This window comes from Xiphophorus maculatus, chromosome 9 (genome assembly GCF_002775205.1).
Source record: "Xiphophorus maculatus strain JP 163 A chromosome 9, X_maculatus-5.0-male, whole genome shotgun sequence".
NCBI lineage: Eukaryota > Metazoa > Chordata > Actinopteri > Cyprinodontiformes > Poeciliidae > Xiphophorus > Xiphophorus maculatus.
The window spans coordinates 23619537-23637700 of NC_036451.1; the positions used below are offsets into that span (position 1 = coordinate 23619537).

Sequence of the window (18164 nt, forward strand, 5' to 3'; positions counted from 1 at the left end):
CAAAACTGTGAACAATGTGTACAATATGCCCGTTTGCTGTCAACACTGTTCGTTCCTACTTTCTCAGACTAATTTAAAACAAAAAAGTCAGAGGAAGCACAAAAGAAGTTGTTAAAAAGAAAGCCATATTTTTTCGGTCAGGTTGTTGCTTAGCTTCTTCATCATTTCATACTTATGAACTTTCTACTGGTTTGTACCCAATCATCTTTGGGTACATAAAGGAGTCGTCTGCACCGTTCTGTAGCCACCTCGGAGACAATTCTTTAAATAAAAGCTGACTTCGGTTCTCCACAGGAAAGGCTGAATGAAGCGCAGTAAAGTTGACCTGTTTTATTTTTTTCAAGCTTCCAACCTTTTTCCCATCATAGAAACAGCTGGAGTTGGAAAGACTGGCAGCATTTTAGAAACTTTAGCATCTTAGCAACCTGTGCTAATTACTAATATGCTAAAGTAAGTTTAAAATGTCAACTCTGCTCTCAACCAAAAGGTATGACATTGTCTCTGCTCTTAAAACAAATAAGTGCTCGCAGAATGTAAGCTGCAAATTTTTTTTTTGAATGCTATGAATTGTTCAGAAATAGAAGCTGCTAAAATTTGTATCAGCAGGTCAAAAAATGAACAAAATGTCAAAGATCAATGAGAACCTTAGTCCACGAATCCCTAGCCACTCTGGATTGAAAAACAGAATTGCATTGCTCCTTACGGCCAGTGGGTTGCGACTGAAACAATGTTGGACAACAGATTTTTTTGAATGAAAGTTGGACTCTACATAGAGCGAACCAGATTAGCAACTCACACTTTGTCTCAAGTCTGCATCAACTGTGCACCAATTTTGAAGAAAATTAATCAATTTATCATCTCTGAAAAGGAGGTAAGGATCAAACACCAAGGTGAGCCAGAGGGTAAAGATGCATCAAGAGGCAGTAATAGCGCCAGGGTCAGAGGTCAAGCAACTGAAAACGAAACTCGCAGCAAAAAATGATTACGCCTTAGGGATCAGAAATGAACACTTAAGATGCCAGCGGTCAAACGGTCCATGGATGACCAGCTCAGGCTAACCAATCACTTTGAGGGGTGAGAGGTCAAACTACTCAGTTAAGTCCAGAGTGGCGGAAAAGCTACCTCGGGAGTAATGAATGAGGGGCACCACGTGACACACACTGGAAAACAGCTTGCAAAACGTTTTACCAATAAACTGACATTTGGAAAACATTTTGGTGCCAACAGTCTGGTCCACACATACACACTGCACTGGCTCCAAAGAAAGGCTTTATCGGCCCACACAGGTGTGACAAGGCTGTGGATAAGAAGGTCATGGATGTTTCTTTCACTGCTCCATGCTGAGAGATGTGACATGAATGGACACAGCACAGGAGGGTGAAGGGGGCGGCGTTAGCAAATGCGGCATGTTGGTTTGGGGACCACCTAGAGAGCAGAGCTAAAAACAAACAAGTAAACTCAAGACGTCTTTGTTCACAAGCTTATTGACACAGAGCGAGGCTGACTTTCCATAAAAAGACAGCCAGGTGGCCGGCACTTTATACAGCAGGACCTTAAGACAGGATGAAAAAGCTGCAGCCAAGTCGGCCCGGAGGCTTTCAGGTGCAGAGGAACATCACAGCTTGGATTACTATAAACAAAACTTGCAAGACCCTTCTTCATCTACTTGACAAACCAAAAATCAAAGAACTAACCTGTGGTCAGGGAAGCAGATTAAAACATCTAAGAAGGTACACACCCAGCGTCTGCTAAGAGGGGAAGGTGAGTGTTAGCTGGCGGGCTGGACAAGACCCGACAGGCCTGCTGTTTGGAAAAGAAACAGTGACCTGCAACTGTTCACGGCATTCCTCCAAGACACTAACACAAAACATCCCCCTCCGTCTGGGAAAAAAAAGAGAGAGAGAGAGAAAAAAACACACAGAACAAAAGTGTTTTCCTCCATATGTCTGGCCTGGAAAATCTTAAAGAGCCTGAAAAGACAAAGACAGGCACAGAACCCTCATCAGAGGAGCAGCGAAACCCAACAAAGAGACTGCCATGACGGCCATTAATCACGACTGGGCTTTTTGAACTTCTCTTCCTTGGAGATTTGGTAAACATATACTGTATTTGGAGGGAGCGTTATCTCCCAGAGTATAAGTAACCCTGTTCCTGTTCACTGTATCCGTTCCGAGACGTGCCCAAATGGTGACGCATTTAAAAGCTTTGATTGTTATCCCACTAAGTTTTCCCATGACACCAGCAAGGCGACAGACTGGGAACGTATCCAGGTACATGTTTTTAATTCTAGTACAAGACACATGCTGGCCAACTGGGAACTTGGACAACATAATGAAAATAAAGTGGCAGCTTACATACACTGAGGATGGATGATGTGGTAAATATGTATAACAATTTCCTTTAGAATAAAATCAAGTATTTTCCCAACAATTTCCTCCAAGTTTTAATCGTTGTTGCGACTTACAACAGTTGATATTCAATACTTAGTTTTTGAGTTTACCATTTGTGTGTCAGTACTTGTTTTCAAGTATTCAAGTATTTTATTTAATGTCTATGCATCCATGTAGTTTAAAGTTTTTCATATTCTTAAAACGTGCTATTTTGAAGAAAAAAACAAATACAGGAGCATTTGTTTTAAGAGAAAGAAAAAATGTTCTGTAAAAACTATTGAATTTTAAGCTTAAAGAATTCAGCTAAATAGGTGAATTTATTATTTATTTTTAAAAGATTCAGCCCATAGGACCAAAAATACAAAATGTTCAGTAAATGGACATCTCACTTCCACTGAGGATCTCTGCAGAGGAGCGGAGTTTGCCACGGTGCTAGGTTAAAGTTAGCTTGCATCCTCTTTGTTTTGATAAAACTTGTTGATTTAAAGCTGAACTTAAAGAGATGTTTCCCTGTTTCACAAGCTAAGGGCTTTACTTTATGTTCTTAACTCTACATGAGTAATGCTTCAGCAGCGGTCTGACCAAGAGTCAGCCTGATAACATATCAGAATCGGATGCAGTAACTCTTATTACTCCACTTTGACACTGAACATCAGCATAAAAGGTAAAAAAACCAAAAACAATTGGAAACATCAGCAAATCCTGCAATGATCAAAGTTTTCCACAAGAGAGAAACTATTGGACCCTACTTACAGGGCAAGATTGCAAAAATATTTTCATCATTCATGATCTAATATGATTACATTGACAACCTTGAGTCAGCACTGAGATTTTCCCAGAACAAATCATGTTCTATTTCCTACTTGGAAGGCTCAAAATACTTTATAATCTTTGTGTCCTAGATAAGCATCTGAAAATACAGAACGTAAGCAGAGATGGAGACACCCGGTTTGCTGCGCCACACAGCAAGTGTTTTGTTTCCTCTAAATGAAAAGTAAGGAGTAAGAGGAGAACAGGGAGCAGTGCTGACTCTGTATCTAATAAACTCTAATCCTGATTAGACCCTTAACGAGCTCCAGCCTGGATTTAGATGGTGAGGAGAGAAGGTAGAAGGCAGAAAATTACAGGAAAAGCAGAGTTTGTGTCGACATCAGTTACGGGTTCAAAGCTGATAATATTTTTTATATATATAATTTTAAAACGCTTTCTATGCATTAATGTTGTTACAATGAGATTTGACGAAGAGTACAAAGTTGTCTCCGGCTGTATGAAGTGTAGAGAAATTAGTGATGATTTATCCTCAATGTGTTGCTGCTCATTGCCAGACAGCTGGCTGAAAGACGGGCAACTATTTTCCCTTACGACAAAGAAATATTTATCAGTTTAAAAATATTCCAGGAGGCAAAAAGCATAGATAGTCAGTAAATGTTATTAATTAGATTCTAATTTTGACAGATATATATATGTAAAATTACTTGCCATGAGAATAAAGTAAGTGATGCTTTTCTGTATAAAATTAAACCAACGGTGTGCTGGAATATTTTGCTATTTTTCTTTTTTTTTTTTTTGGTATTTTTATTTCACGGTATTGCACTATTAAAAACACACTATTAGCTCTCCAACACCATAATGTCCTTGGAGGGAACATTTAGGTCACTCCAAGATGTCTGCATTCACTGTCCAGAAGATCTTTGCCGCTTCGTAAACCTCTGTGGGAAATAGAGGAAGCAAGAGGAAGGGGTGAACGTGCAGAGAAGAGTGGGAACGAACAGAATGAAGCGCTGTGAAAAGAAACAAATTCCCAGTGGAAAAGCAGTGAGCATGTTTGCCAGTGTGCGGGCAGTGTGAGGGTGTAATGACGGGGTTCTGTCATGCAGGCTGAGGCGACCGGGCAGAAGTTAAGACTTCAACAACAATATGATGTAATCAAAGAGAGCGAGCATTACTCATCGACCTCAGACACAGGAGGTGCTCAGGAATTTTATTGTGAGCACTTCACACAGGGAGGCACGCAAAAGCACTTTTTTCCCCTTCCCTCTCGCTCCCTTTCTCTCTCATAATATAAACGCAGAGAGAACCCGCTATGATGTTCATCCAAGAATAAACGGAGGACCAAGAAACATCTGTAGCGTCTTACAAAACAACAGAACTTCCTTTTAATCAGTAGGAAGTTGCACCAAATTATAGCGCTGGGTTTAGAGAAAACATGCCAGGAAGAAGTCTTTAAGTAGTAAGAGGTAAAGCTACACGAATCACAAATCAATGCCCGGACGTGATATCTGGTGGGCTACGTTAGCTGAAGTACCAGCCAGTAGGGATGGACAACTATAGCACTGTAAAAATTGTGATTTACCATGATAACCAAACTCAAGGAAGTTTGGTTATCATGGTAACAAAGGTAAAGGTAACAAGTGATTGCTACCTTCAAATGTATTTGAAAATATGACAGCATTGTCCTAGTGAGTGCTGTTTAGTGGTTCAATTGGACTACTGAATGTAACTGCTATAGTAGTTACATTTTGATTTGATAATGGCTTAGTTTTGTTTTTCAGAGCAGCATTTGTGTTTTTGGGACTCTGTATGCAGTGACATACTCTGAGTGCATTTTCACACCTGACAGGCCTGTAGACTCTGTTCCACTTAGAACCAAAATTACAACATTTATTACATTTCCAGTTGGTGCAGTTCACTTTCACACTGCACTGTGTCAAATAAACCAAACCCATTTCCCCCCTTTGCCTGTGGTGTCGCTGCACCAAGAACCACTGAAGGAAACGACACAAAAACCTCTGAAGACGACGAGCGCAACTTCATTCTTTGTGAAATGTAAACAAAAACAGAGTAGCGTCAGATTTTAGCGATTGCAGGATTTCTCTTTTGCTTTTGGCAAATGTCCATGAGTCATTTCTCCCACTTGTTCTAGACTCGTGCACTTGTTTTGGTTATATTTACCCAGAATGCCCTGTGCTATAGTCCTGCTTTTGCAGCGATCTCCCATCAGCTTAGCATTCATATACGCATTCAATCTGTGTTAAGAGTTCACGTCAACCAAGGCGAGACCTACGTGTTTAGGGGGACCAGAGTTAGCTTTTTTGATCCGCATCAGAGTTCAATTGCGCGTTCACACCTCCCCAAACGAACCAGACTTTCTAGGCAAGCCAACTGGAGTTGGATTAAAGTGAACTAAGCAGGGCTGGAGTGAATGCCCCCTTAGTCACCTTGCCACTTCTACCCTTATCAAAACAAATATGACAAAATATGGTGATAAAACCTCAACTCCATGTAACCCACCGCTAGCATGACAACGATATATTCAGTTGGTTAACAGACTTTTACCGTCCTTAATGCCAAAACCTGATGTAAACATTAGTGACTAAGATGCTAAAACTCACTGGACGTTGCAATAATGACAAAAAAAATGGGTGAGGAAAATATGTGTTTAATTGTAACCCATATATTTAATTCAATATTCTAAATGAATATCCTGGCAGCAAGTTTTCCTATCTTTGTACCGCCCTAGAAAGAGCCAAATTGAAAGGAGAGACAATGACCTGAATACATCGAAGGAAGGTTAGAGAGAAACCAGCGTCTCATTACTTATCAGCTAAGCATGAGCTGACAGACATGAAACAAAAGTTCTGAACCTAAACTTCAAACTCCAAACTGTGGCTCACTGGGAGCATCATTAAAAATGAACACAAAAGATTTATGAAAAACCCCAGAAATGCTATTTTGGTGCAAAGGATTATGGGTTCAACTCTCTGGGGAGCCACAATGAAACTGAAGACATTCACTTGGATCTCAAATTCCCTTCCCATTTCCCCAGTTGCCGATGACCCTTGTCAACCGTGACTCGCGAACTCCGACCTTTTGACTCCCCCACAGCTCAAAAGGCCTCCCTCGCTCTTGCGGAGAAATACCACCAAGTGTCTGCTTCCAATCTCTGCCAACCAAATCCTGTGTTTTATGAGTCAACACGGGGCCAGGGGAAGACAAAACATCCCCGTAATGGAGCTCCGCTGGAGGCGAGTCTCACACGCAGACATTCTGCTACAGTGAAGACGAGCCTTTTGATGGCTCTCGTGAAGCAAATGCCACGTCGCTGCGTCAAAGACAAGCCACAGTCCCGGAGATAAAGAAAGGTTGCGCTCTGAACATTTGTCCCTTTTGAGCCCGACGTGTTCACTCAACACTGTTACCGGCGGCCTTCCACACACATAAAAATCACTCTGTGGGCCACTCTACGCGTGTCGGCCGGTCAGGAGGATCAGAGGGAACCCAGAACAAAACCCTGTTGTGCATCTGTCAGCCAGTCTCCACCATTCTGCCCTCCAAGCCATTATTTAGTCACATAAGAATCGGAGGTGGAGCCCTGCTTTAACAGAGGAACAGTACCAGAGGAGCAGCCTCAAGCTTTAAAAGACCACCCCCCTCCCCTCCACACACACACCAAATCCCCTTCCCCAAAACCTCCAACCCTTCCCGAAAGGGACAGATGACGAACAAGAAAGAAATGGGACTGAGGGTGTCACCCGGGAGCAATGAAGCGTTCAATGCCCATGGATCGCTGGCCAGAGATCAGACTGGACGATGTGTAAGAGCTTTGATCTCCGTCTTTTGTGTTCCCAAAATGATACACCTGCACGGCCGCATCTTTTCTTGATTCTTTGGAGTCGACCGAATGCATTTAGACAGCAGGACAGACTCAGGAGATGCAGTCAATGGCACAACAGACCACAAAAACGTTAAAATAACGCGTGGAAATAGTTCAATCTCTTTGAAAGACTTACCTGTACATTATATGAATATAGGTATGCATCTTGTATGTCAATTAAACTGTCGCTTTTATTACGGTACAACTAAGCCTGTCACAATAAGTTTTGCTGTAATATTATTGTTTATTGCAATAAACAATACTGTTGTTGTTTTGAGACCATGTTCATGTTGATAATGGCACCCTCTTAAAGACCAATAAACTTGAATTTTGCAAAGAACACTACAAAGGACATGGAGAGTTTTAAACTATTCAAAATAAAGCATGATAACTGAAAACAAGACATAAAATGGGAAAAAAACAGCAAAACTATGAAAAAAGTGGATTTGTTTGTGTAAAAAATATTAGCTAGTGCTATAACTACTTCTTGTATTCAAGTATTCTGTCAATTACTTTATTAAAAACATGTTTTTTCCCATAAAAATAAAATGTTCTTATATTTTTGTACAGTTTTGCCTTAGTTATTGTTCTGAACGTATTGTTTTTTTCAGCAAATGGACATTCTTTGAGTCTGTATGCACCGGTTAACAATTAATCAATTACTAAATTAGTTGACTTTTATTTCAGTAAATCAATTCATGACGATTAATAGCTTTCAGCCCTACAATGAGAATGAAATTTACCAAGCTCATTTTTATTCATCATGCGATTAATTTCTTAATTGCTTACCGAGAGGAGCTTAACTACAACATCAGACTTTAATGGATTTCATCTGGATTTCATGAGACAGACCAACACAAAGTAGCAGAGAAGAGTTCAAGGGAAATAATTGGATAGTTTCAAATGACGCCTGCTCAATTTCCAACAATCAGCCTCCTTAGTATCTGCAAGGGGAGATTCCAAAAGGCAAAAACTGCTTTGAAAAAGAGAACAAATCTTCTGAAGTGATACTTTGGCGAATGAGGAAGGTCCCCCAGTAGCAATTCACAGAAGGTTCTCTGATCTTCATACCTGCATGGCTGGGCAGATACATTATCAGCACGCTGACATTCCAGTGATTCTACACAGAACCTTGACATCTTTTCATCTACCCAATCCTCCCTTCGTGGGCACCAGCGCAGCTCATAGAGAGGCCCACAGGTAATTTTCCTGCACACATCAGGAGGTACCTGAGAAGAATTACAGCCCAAAATTTTGAAGAAATCTGACTGAGTCAAACTAGTTTGTGTAAATTTTAAAAAGTAAGGGACTTACGGTTTGATAATTGTGTTTCATACAAAACAGAGTCTGGACAGGTACGTTAAATAGCATTTCCTAACAACATTTCCTTTAAATTTTTGACCTTTTGCACAGTGTTGATATAAACTTTCATGTCATATCAGTAAAAGAGATTCCAGTTATTCTTCTTTCTACAAGGGAAATACAACTACTAAATTTCTAATGTACAGTGCACTCAGATTTTATTTACAGATACACCAGTCAAACTTGTGTGACCAATTTCCTGTTTTTACACAGCTTCTGACCTGCTGATATCAATTTTAAATAATTTATACTAATAGTAACTTTATAAATGCTTTTAGAGCATTGAACAATTACAAAGAGATAAAAACAATAAAAATGGGAAGTCAAGGCGATGTAAAACAGGTCTTTACCATTTCAAACCAACTACTGCAAACTAATTTAGCATCTTGTACTAGCAGTTAGCATGTGTGGTGCATCTAGAATAACAAAAACGGTTTCATTTTGCGCTCCTTACAAACGTTACGTCCTTAAAACAACTCCATGATTTTCAGAAGGTTGCAAATATTTCCAACATCAGCATGTTCAGCAACAGATGGACAGTCTCAAAAGATAAAACCGAACTTTGTTGTTCTCCATTCAGCCTTCCTGTTACCTGCTGAAAGTGTTAATGAACTCAAAACATGCCATGTTGCTGAATATACAGTATTTTCCAGATTTTCAACTTAAAAGCGGCATCATATGAACTTATTTGTGTGGTTTCCTTGATGAGAGGGTTTGAAAACATTTCTCCGTCGTGCCTGCTGCTAGCAGCAATAAACGTGCTTGTTCTAAATGAAGATCAGCATTTTCTTCTTTGATTTCCAATTTTGACTTCCAATGATTCACTTCCTGCCAAAGAGCCCCCTGGTGGTGGAAGAAAAATCCACAGAAAAGCCGCATGGTTCAAAGTGTGGGAAAAAGTAGCGGCTTATAGTCCGAAAAATACGGTAATTGAAAAAGCTTATGACTTTGTTCTAAATATTTTAAATATTTTTTCTATTTCACAGCTAATTTGGGTCTTTCTCACTCAATCGCAACTTCCACACCAAAAAATGTTTTTAACACAACCTGAAATGTACGTATATGTATATGCTGATTGAAATATATAGGACTTTTGTCAACTGGCCAGTCATAATCCAGGGCAAATGAGCTGAAAATCAATTAATAGAAGACAGGAGGCAATTGCTCTGAGCATCTCTAGTTTCATCATCCGTCTATTCGTACCGGCAAATGTGTAGACCTACCTGTTAATGTTCTGTAATTTGTATGTGTTAATTTTATTTTTCTTGGATTAGGACACTAAAACCGGCTACGGGCGGTATTCTTCTAAATCCGGTCCTAACTAAAAGGACGCTAATGACTGAATCCACAAAGAAAAATCTGTGTGCCATCAACAGGGTAAGTGGAATTATTAGCGGCTAAACTACTGACTGCTCTAAAATCTCCGTCTGTGGTGGTGATGGGCTGCTAGTCAACTGGCTGGCTTAAAGATCCCCCACGATAACCAGTAATCCGGACCAAAGATTAGAGACCCGACATGCTGCTGTTAATCCACGCAGATTTTCCCTGTTTTGTCTCAATTTGGCTCCAACAATGGGAAGGACAAGCTCAATTAACGCGTGTCCGGTCAGGCAGGGTACTCACCCGGACGGCAGTGCTCTTCGCCTGGGCGCGTTGGGGCTGCACACCCGGAGCGCCCGGGTCCCTGGTTCCGCTCCCGTGCGCCCGCGCCACAGCTCCGGACGTGCCGTTGGCGCAGACGCCTCCGCCGGACGCGGAGGCCCGAGGCCTCTGCTTGATGCCATCCAGAAGGCGCACGAGGAGGATGTTGCTCGGCAGTTCGTCCACGGCGCACTCCACCAACGTCCGGCACTCGGGGCAGCGCAGCTCCCCGCGCGAGCCCAGGATGCCCTGGAGACATCGACGGCAGAAGGTGTGCTGACAGGGAAGGACCTTCGCCGAGGCATCCAGGCGCTCCAGACACACGGGGCACTCGAGCAGATCCAGTAAAATGGACTCATCCATACTCTGTGCGATGCGCCTTCACTTCAGAAGGACATGATAGCTGAGGAGGTTTCTGTTCGGAAGCAGCTCAGGGGCCGTCACGTCACTGCCATGCCTCGGCTGTGGCCATGGCATTCACATCAGCTGTGACCAAAAAAAAGGTCAAATGAATCGGCTCTGCAGCCAAGAAATAGGTCATAGCATCTATATAACAGACAGGACATATGGCTGAGGCAGTGTGTTGTGTCATCAGCTGAGAAGTGGAACAATGTCAGGCACAAACAAGCAACTTTTACAGCTTGTGTGGGTGAAAGTTTAACAGCTACAAAATAACTATAGATCTGTAGTCTGGTCACCATTTGAAAAAACTTGATAGTACACCTGTTAGATTTTGCAAGGTGCATTTGTCGTATTATTTATGATTTATTGTGAAAATTTTCTTTTCATGATAAGCATTTTGATTTATTCTTGTGCCAATAAATTACAATATCAGTAAATATGGTTAAGTATATTTACATAATTACACATGATCCTTTAATTAAGAAATTTAATTTTTTAATTAAAGGATTTTTTAATTAAGAAATAGGATTCTTAACTAAAGAATCCTATTTCTTTAATGAAGAAATAAGAAATTCTATTTCTTTAATTAAGTGCCATATGGAAAAAAAAACTATTTCAAATGTTGAAATGTTTTTCAAGAACAGTATTTGTGTTATCATACAGTCACAGTCATACAGTTACCTATAAAAGTAGTGATAGTTTTTTGTTACCTCAATAGTACCACAATATATCGCGATAAAATTGAAAGTCCGTATCGCCCCACGTCTAAATACATTTGGTAGTTTTTGTCCTTACACATCGTTACGATTCTGTGTTATGTCAAGATTCAATATAATTCCAGATATAAATATCCCACCGGGTGAATGATGGATAAAATATTTAGCCAACAACACAGGAAATAAAGACTGGAAATACATTTGTAATGCGTATCCACAGCTGGAAAATACATAAAAACGCTTAAAAACCAAAAATCAGATTTTTCCAGATTTGGTAGAAGCCCTAATACAGACTGTGAACACTGCGCAATAAAAAGGAGCGCAGGAGTGAAACGCTGTGATTTATCATTCAGGAGGACAAACATCAGACTATCAAACATACGATCAACACACTCAAATAACCTATTCATCTAACAACAAGTCGATTTCAGCCAGAAAATAATCTCGCAAGCCGCAGCAGAAATATTCTTGCAATGGTCGTGAAGAACGTCAACATTACGCAACACTTTTAGCTTTTACAACCTGACGAGTTAAAGCTGTCAAGTTTTAAAGAGACACTTAAACATACGAGAAAAGAGGCGAAATTAAAGCGGGGATGCTGGAATATATTACATGTGACGTTAATGTTGCCACATTATAAACACATTATACTTTTACGAGTTTATCTGCCTATTCGCACTTTGATAATAACAGTTCCAACAACTTACGGGACGGAAGTCAGATTACATAAAACACTTTAAAACAGCTGAGAGGGTAAAAGTAAATGCGGCTCACCTCTTCCAGCAGGACTCCTCCTCGGTTTGTTCCGTTTTTCCCAGTTTCTGTCTCCTTGCTAGCGGTAAGTTAGCAGCCGAGCCCCGGAATATTTTACCCACTTAGCAGAGAGTGTTACTCCGACAAACACGGCCGTCTAAATAACATGTGTTTGAGTCACGGAGGCGCAGTGGGAGGAATAAACAAGCCTCTGTTAGATACTAAAGTAAAACCAAGCGAGAGAGAAAAGGCGGAGAAGACAACGGAACTCCAGCCGCACGGAGCGCCATGCTAGTAGGCGAGCTGCTCGGCTGGAGTGTCGCTGCTGGAGCAGCGGGAGGAGAGGGAGCGCGACCGCTTCAAGGACGCATGGGAAATTAGAGAACTGAGCGAACTGTTCTTTCGCATCACTCAAAGATGTAGCATCGCGTCAGTATTTTTTTTGGGGGGGGGGTTTGCCAGGGTTTTGGGTTTTTTTTTTCCAAATTGAAACTTTTCTATAAACTGTACTCTGTAAAAAACAAAATTCCACATCCCTTTAGTGACAAAAAGATCAGAGAACTGTATATAGTTCTTTTGATAACTTTCAGTTGTATTTTTCTAAATTCCCTTTTTTTACTGACCCTGGCTCTTTCTAAAATCAGAATGCACATTTTTAGCCATCTAACATAAAATAATTTATTTTTATTCCGTCACCGTTATTTCAGATTAAGATTCTTAACAAGTCTCACAAAACTCAGATCTCACTCCAAGGCCTTGTTACCAATATGCTCCACTCCCACTCAGCTGTACAATAATCTCTTCTTGTCTGCATCCTTCTTATTTTTCCACTCAAACTTCTTCTGCTCATGGTTGAAACCTTTGCTCTCTGCTATCTTCTTTTAGCTTGTGGATCTCTATGGAGAAGGACCAAAAGAAAAGAATAAAAAGAAAATCCAAATCAAGACCTAAAAAGAAATGGGGGAAAAAAATAGACCCAGAAATATTAAATATGAGCACAGAAGCAATCTTTTCAGAGAAAGCAGAGCATTTTCAACATTGAGAAAGAGTTACTTCTTTATTTTCTGGAATGTGATTTGAGCGAGAGCAGTGCGTTACGACTGGCTCAAGGTCATAACAGAAACGGGAGACCATGCAGTGGCTAGAGTGCATAAAAAAGGAATATTTGTTAACAAAAACAACAATGGATTGAGGATGTCAGTATCAGTGGTGTAATGCAAATGCTTGGATGTGGCGCATGAGTCCATATGGAAGTGCTGAAGTGCAAAAACAAAGACAAACTCAAATGTGCAAAAGGAGGGGAGCGGAGGCCTGGCAACAAAACACCACAAGCATCAAGCGGCAGAACGGACACCGAAGGCCACCCAGAAGATGGAGACAGCCAGGCTTAAATACTCTGTGCTCCAATCAACAGACCAGCACCACCTGCAGAGGGGAGGAACACAAAGACAGACAAAAGCACCTGTAACCCATCCCACAAGGCCCAGGGCTGTAACAAGTCCAATCTCTAAAAATGAAAGCATGCTCTTAAACTGAAGATGTACTCTCTTTGATTAAACCCAGGTGGGGTTTGATTGAAAACACGAGAATAAAGAGTGAAGCCAAAGCATGAAAAACACAGATGAAGGAACTTCAGGCTTTACGCCTTAAATGAATATCGCAAGAGAGAAAGACATGGACTTATTGAAGGTCACACATCTGCAGTACAGCTGAGTCATCACCATTATTCTAGTCAACAACAGAAAGAAGAAGAAGAAGAAAGATCCAATAGCTTATACTCAGAAGTTGTCTGGGTAAGATAAAGCAGTTTTCATTCATCCCTTGGCTCATGAAAATAACTCAGATGCTTCATCATTTCTGCCAAAAAGACACTCATCCAGCATAAAAGAGAACAAATTTTGTTATAAGTTACTATCAACAGATACACACTTAGAAGAAAAAGCCGCTAAAAACGGCTGAAAGGCCAAAAGAAAGTGATGAAACACAACTTGTATCCGCAAAATACACAAGCACCAAATGCAAAACAAGGAAACTGTGATGAAACTATAATTTCCGAGTTTCACCTGAAGGCGTTATGTAGTGTTGTAAAAAGGGCGTAAACTACGCTGTCAATGAACGACGTTCCCTTCCAGACACAATGGAAAATTCCTTGTTTTTCATTTTTTTAAATTCAAATCTGTACGTTTTTCCATCGGTTAACCTTTGTGACTATACGATGTGCTCATCTGATTGTTGATCCGGTTCCCTTAATGTCTCTGTCGTAAATATATCCGACTTTAATTCTGTGACCAAACATGCTGTTAAAGCGACGTGTCTCTTCAGTTTCTCCAGATATTGGCTCGCCTCATTGAAATAATTTAAATTTGTTCGATATTTTTGTCTCGCTCTTTTCTTGTATTTGTCACAAAAGCAAAATTTTGTCTGAGCTGTAAAAGTAAGAAGATTTTTATTGAGACTCTTTCTGTGTGTATGAAGCGTTTGAAATGTTTCATTTCCGGTCTTTATGTGCAGAAACCAGTGAAAATTTTTATCTGCTTTAAATGCCGTCTGGTAAATTGGGACAACAGAATCAGATTACAGGTTTTCGTAAATGATTCATGCAAATATAATGTAGCATTACAATCAGATTCTGTTTTACTTTTTCCCCCTTCTTTTTGCCTCATTTAAATGTTTCTGATTATTTAAAAAAAACTTAAACATTTAATTAGGCTAAGTAAATACAAAATCAAATTCTGATTTCCTTTATTAAGGACAACGAATTTCTAGACAGTCATGAAGGACTTTTAGTTTTAAACATGAACTGACACTCGTAGGTCACAGAATCTCACATTTAAGTCCAGACTTTGACTAGGCCATTCCCAAAACCTTCCTTTTTTTGCTCTCTCTCTCTCTCTCTCTCTCTCTATCTCTCTCTCTCTCTTTTCACTTCCAAGTGCAGTTGAGGCTGAACTCGGGATTTTCTGAACTCGTGGTTCCAAGAAGTTGCAACAAAAGTTGTCCCAAAGCCTCAAAACAGCCCCGCATCATCACGCCACCACGACCATGTCTGACAGTTGATACAATACTTTTCTTGTTCTTCTGACGCAGAAACAGAAAAAAGTGTGCGGGTACTTTTTCCACAAAGGCGTCATTTACAAAGAAGGAGTGAAATATCTTGTATTACTTGACGTGAAAATAGCTACCCAGTGAGAGACGGAGGTCGTGTTGCTGCCAGTGTTTGCAGACCCTGGAGAGGTGAAGAGGGACATCTGGTGGTCACACTCTCAGCGGGACTACGGACATTTCCGCACGTTTCCCACGTTATTTTTTGCGGCTTTTTCTTTTGCTGAACATGAATCATCCGCGGTACAGTCCGTCACCACTTCAAGTCTTTGACTTGTCTCTGGGTTTGGCAAAAAAAAAAAAAAAAAAAAAAAATAGACCAAAGTCCATCAGGGGGCTTGAAAAAAAAACCAAACTTTTTATTATTATTATTATTATGAAATACAAATTTGCAATAGACCTTTAACTCCCAAGTAACCTTCACAGCAGAGGCAAAAGCTGCTATAAAAGAAGACAGAGGATCCAATGAGACACTAAACGTGATTTATTTTGATCCCGTCCAGAGGACGGCGCGTATTGAGCAAGAGGGAGAGAGGAGGAAGAGAGCAATAGAGAGGAAGATTTATATGTGGGGGTGTGGGGGCTCTCCTCTGTCTCCTGCGGTCCCGGTGGGTTCCAGCAGAAGCCCCCCACCCCCACCTATTTTTTAACCAGGAAGGAGGCAACGCTCCACCCTCCTCCTGCACCTTCACTTCCACACATAGACTTCAGGCCTTCCGGAAATCCTTGACCACCCCAGCACTCATGAGGAATAAAAAACATTTAGAAAAAAAAAAAAAGACCTGGCAGACATTATTTCTGATGTTATTGTAAAAGGCAACAGGAATGATTTGTTCACTCTGAAAGGCAGTAATCCTTTATAATAAGAGCTGCAGCTGAGGGTGTAAAGAAAAGATCACGGGGAACACACACACACACACACACACACACACACACACATACACACACACACACGCACGCACGCACGCCCACATAGAGAGAGAGATGATGGAAGTGACAGCTGTGCCTCCACTTGTGAGGCACGGGAAGACCTGACGAGACGTACGCCCTCGTTTCCACTAAATATATAGGCTATATATTACACTCTCTTGCGCTTCATAGATATTCAACACGCACAGACTGAATGCTAATAAGTGCAGATATCCACAAGTCGACGTTTGGCGAGTTGAAGCGGTGCAAAATCTTTGGCTTTTACACAATCCTTACATCAGGATCCTGACATTACCCCCCTCCCTGATCCTCTCTTTGATAAGGCTTTCAGACTCACTCGCTCACTCAGCCTCAAGGCTTTTCCTTTTCTTTTGAATTAGATTAGGAAGCAGAACTGAACTCTAACTAACGCCGTCTGATTTTATTTTTAGTTTTTTTTTCTATGCGGGCCATTTAGCGCTGGCTTCCACTGGTCGGAATAAAAGCGGGTTGAGGGAAATCCCAAACATAGTTACATTTATTAGTCGTCAAGCAGAGATAAGGTCGCCAGGGTCTGTGAGGGTCTGAAATGCGTCTTTGTTTCGGATGCAGACGGGCCTCGTTGGGATGTTTGATTCTTTTATGGGCGATGACCCGATGAGATCGGTGTAATACGGTTCATAAAGGGGGGGAATCCCGGCAAACACTGATGTGACGTCCGACTGTACTGAGTGCATGTTTTCAACCAACAGCGTTGCTATTGTTTCGTCATGGCGCTTAGCCTGATATCATTTTTATTGTTAAGGGAAGACAGACTTGCCGGCAGCCATGTTTACCGCAGACACAGGACCAAACTGGTCTGGAGCAATATGTCAAAAGAGTGAGAGCCTCCCGCCAGAAAGGACAAAACAACCAGAGTGTTCTGCCTGTAAATTTCTGTTCATTTCAAATGTGATTTATTTCTCAGAGCAGACATCCTGTGGCACTCAATGGCATCTAATAGTAACATAAATACAATACCTTGCACACGTAATCACACCTCTTGCTCATATTTTGTCATGCTACAATAACAAAGGTCGGGGTGATTTATTAGGATTTCATGTGAAAATTGTGCAGAATTGTAAAGTGTTACACATGAAAGTTTAAAGGGGCAGCACGATGTGTTCTCCAGGCCATTTTATAGCACAATCGAGTAACTATGTTAACTAAAGTTGAAAAGAATGCTATACCAAATACGACATAAAAGAAATTTTACATTGTTATTCAGTACCTTGAAATTGGGCCTCCGTCTCTTTAAAAACTCCTGCTCTTTCTGAAACGTCATTTTCAGGAAGTCGTGGCTCCCCCATTAAGCGTTTAGCTCATTTGAAAAGTATTTGTGCGCAATACTGAAAAAATAAAATTACACATGTTCCATTTAAATATACATTATTAAAGTCAGTATGTGTTATTGTCGAGATGCCTTCGTTACAGTTCCACCAGGTGTTTGCTAATTGCTGCTGGCTAGTTGGAAGGAGCTGAGTGGGGAAGTCGAGGGGAAGAGCTGCTCTGTGGGGCGGAAGCTGAGCCTCGAAGGCGGGGCTAGGTCCACCCAGACGTTTTGCACAGCTGAATGGTTGCCATGGAGATGAAAGGAGGACATAAAGCTCATAAAAGTCGATTTTACATGATTCTGCCCCTCTAAAACTATGGCACACATTTGTCTTCACTCTGATACCCCTAAATAAACTGCAACCCGGCTCCTGAAGATTAATCAGACTAATTGTCACTGAACCACTTTGGATTCTAAATACAGGAAGTGCCGGCTTGGTATGAATTCCGAACTACCAGAAGAGGAATAAACAATGTATAACTGCTGCTAGTAACGCCTATTAGTTCCTAAGCGATAATTCTGTGTTTTAGGTTGGTGTATGTGTGAATCCTTCAGATTTTCAAGACTGTATTTTAAATTTGGGGGTGGAGATACACCAATTAGTCAGCTAGAGTTTATCACACAGTTTTCCTCTGAAAAACTGATGTTCATTAAATGCATCAAAATAAAATAAAAACACTTCCACTGTTTCCAGTCTACAAGTGCATCAGTTAACACGCAATTTTATTTGATTAAAGCAAATGTGACAAATGTGCCGATGCCTAGATGGGAACGACCTTATGAGTCCTTGTTTTTCTGCAGACGTCAGAGCTACTGCTGCGATCAAAGAACCCGCAGCACATCTTCTCTTATTTCCTTTCTTT

The 18164-nt window shown here is 40.9% G+C and overlaps 1 protein-coding gene across 1 annotated transcript in view; it reads right to left on the reverse strand.

Moving 5' to 3' along the window:
• The window catches only part of sh3rf1 (SH3 domain containing ring finger 1), a 43827-nt gene extending 31558 nt beyond the window's left edge, over positions 1-12269 (reverse strand). Inside the window, exons 1-2 of the mRNA XM_005809934.2 lie at positions 11940-12269; positions 10030-10533 (exon numbers count right to left, since the gene is read on the reverse strand). Of these exons, the coding sequence (XP_005809991.1) occupies positions 10030-10410 (381 nt within the window). The 5' untranslated portion in view covers positions 10411-10533; positions 11940-12269. The remainder of the gene's footprint in view (positions 1-10029; positions 10534-11939) is intronic.
• Between the last annotated feature and the right edge of the window lie 5895 nt (positions 12270-18164).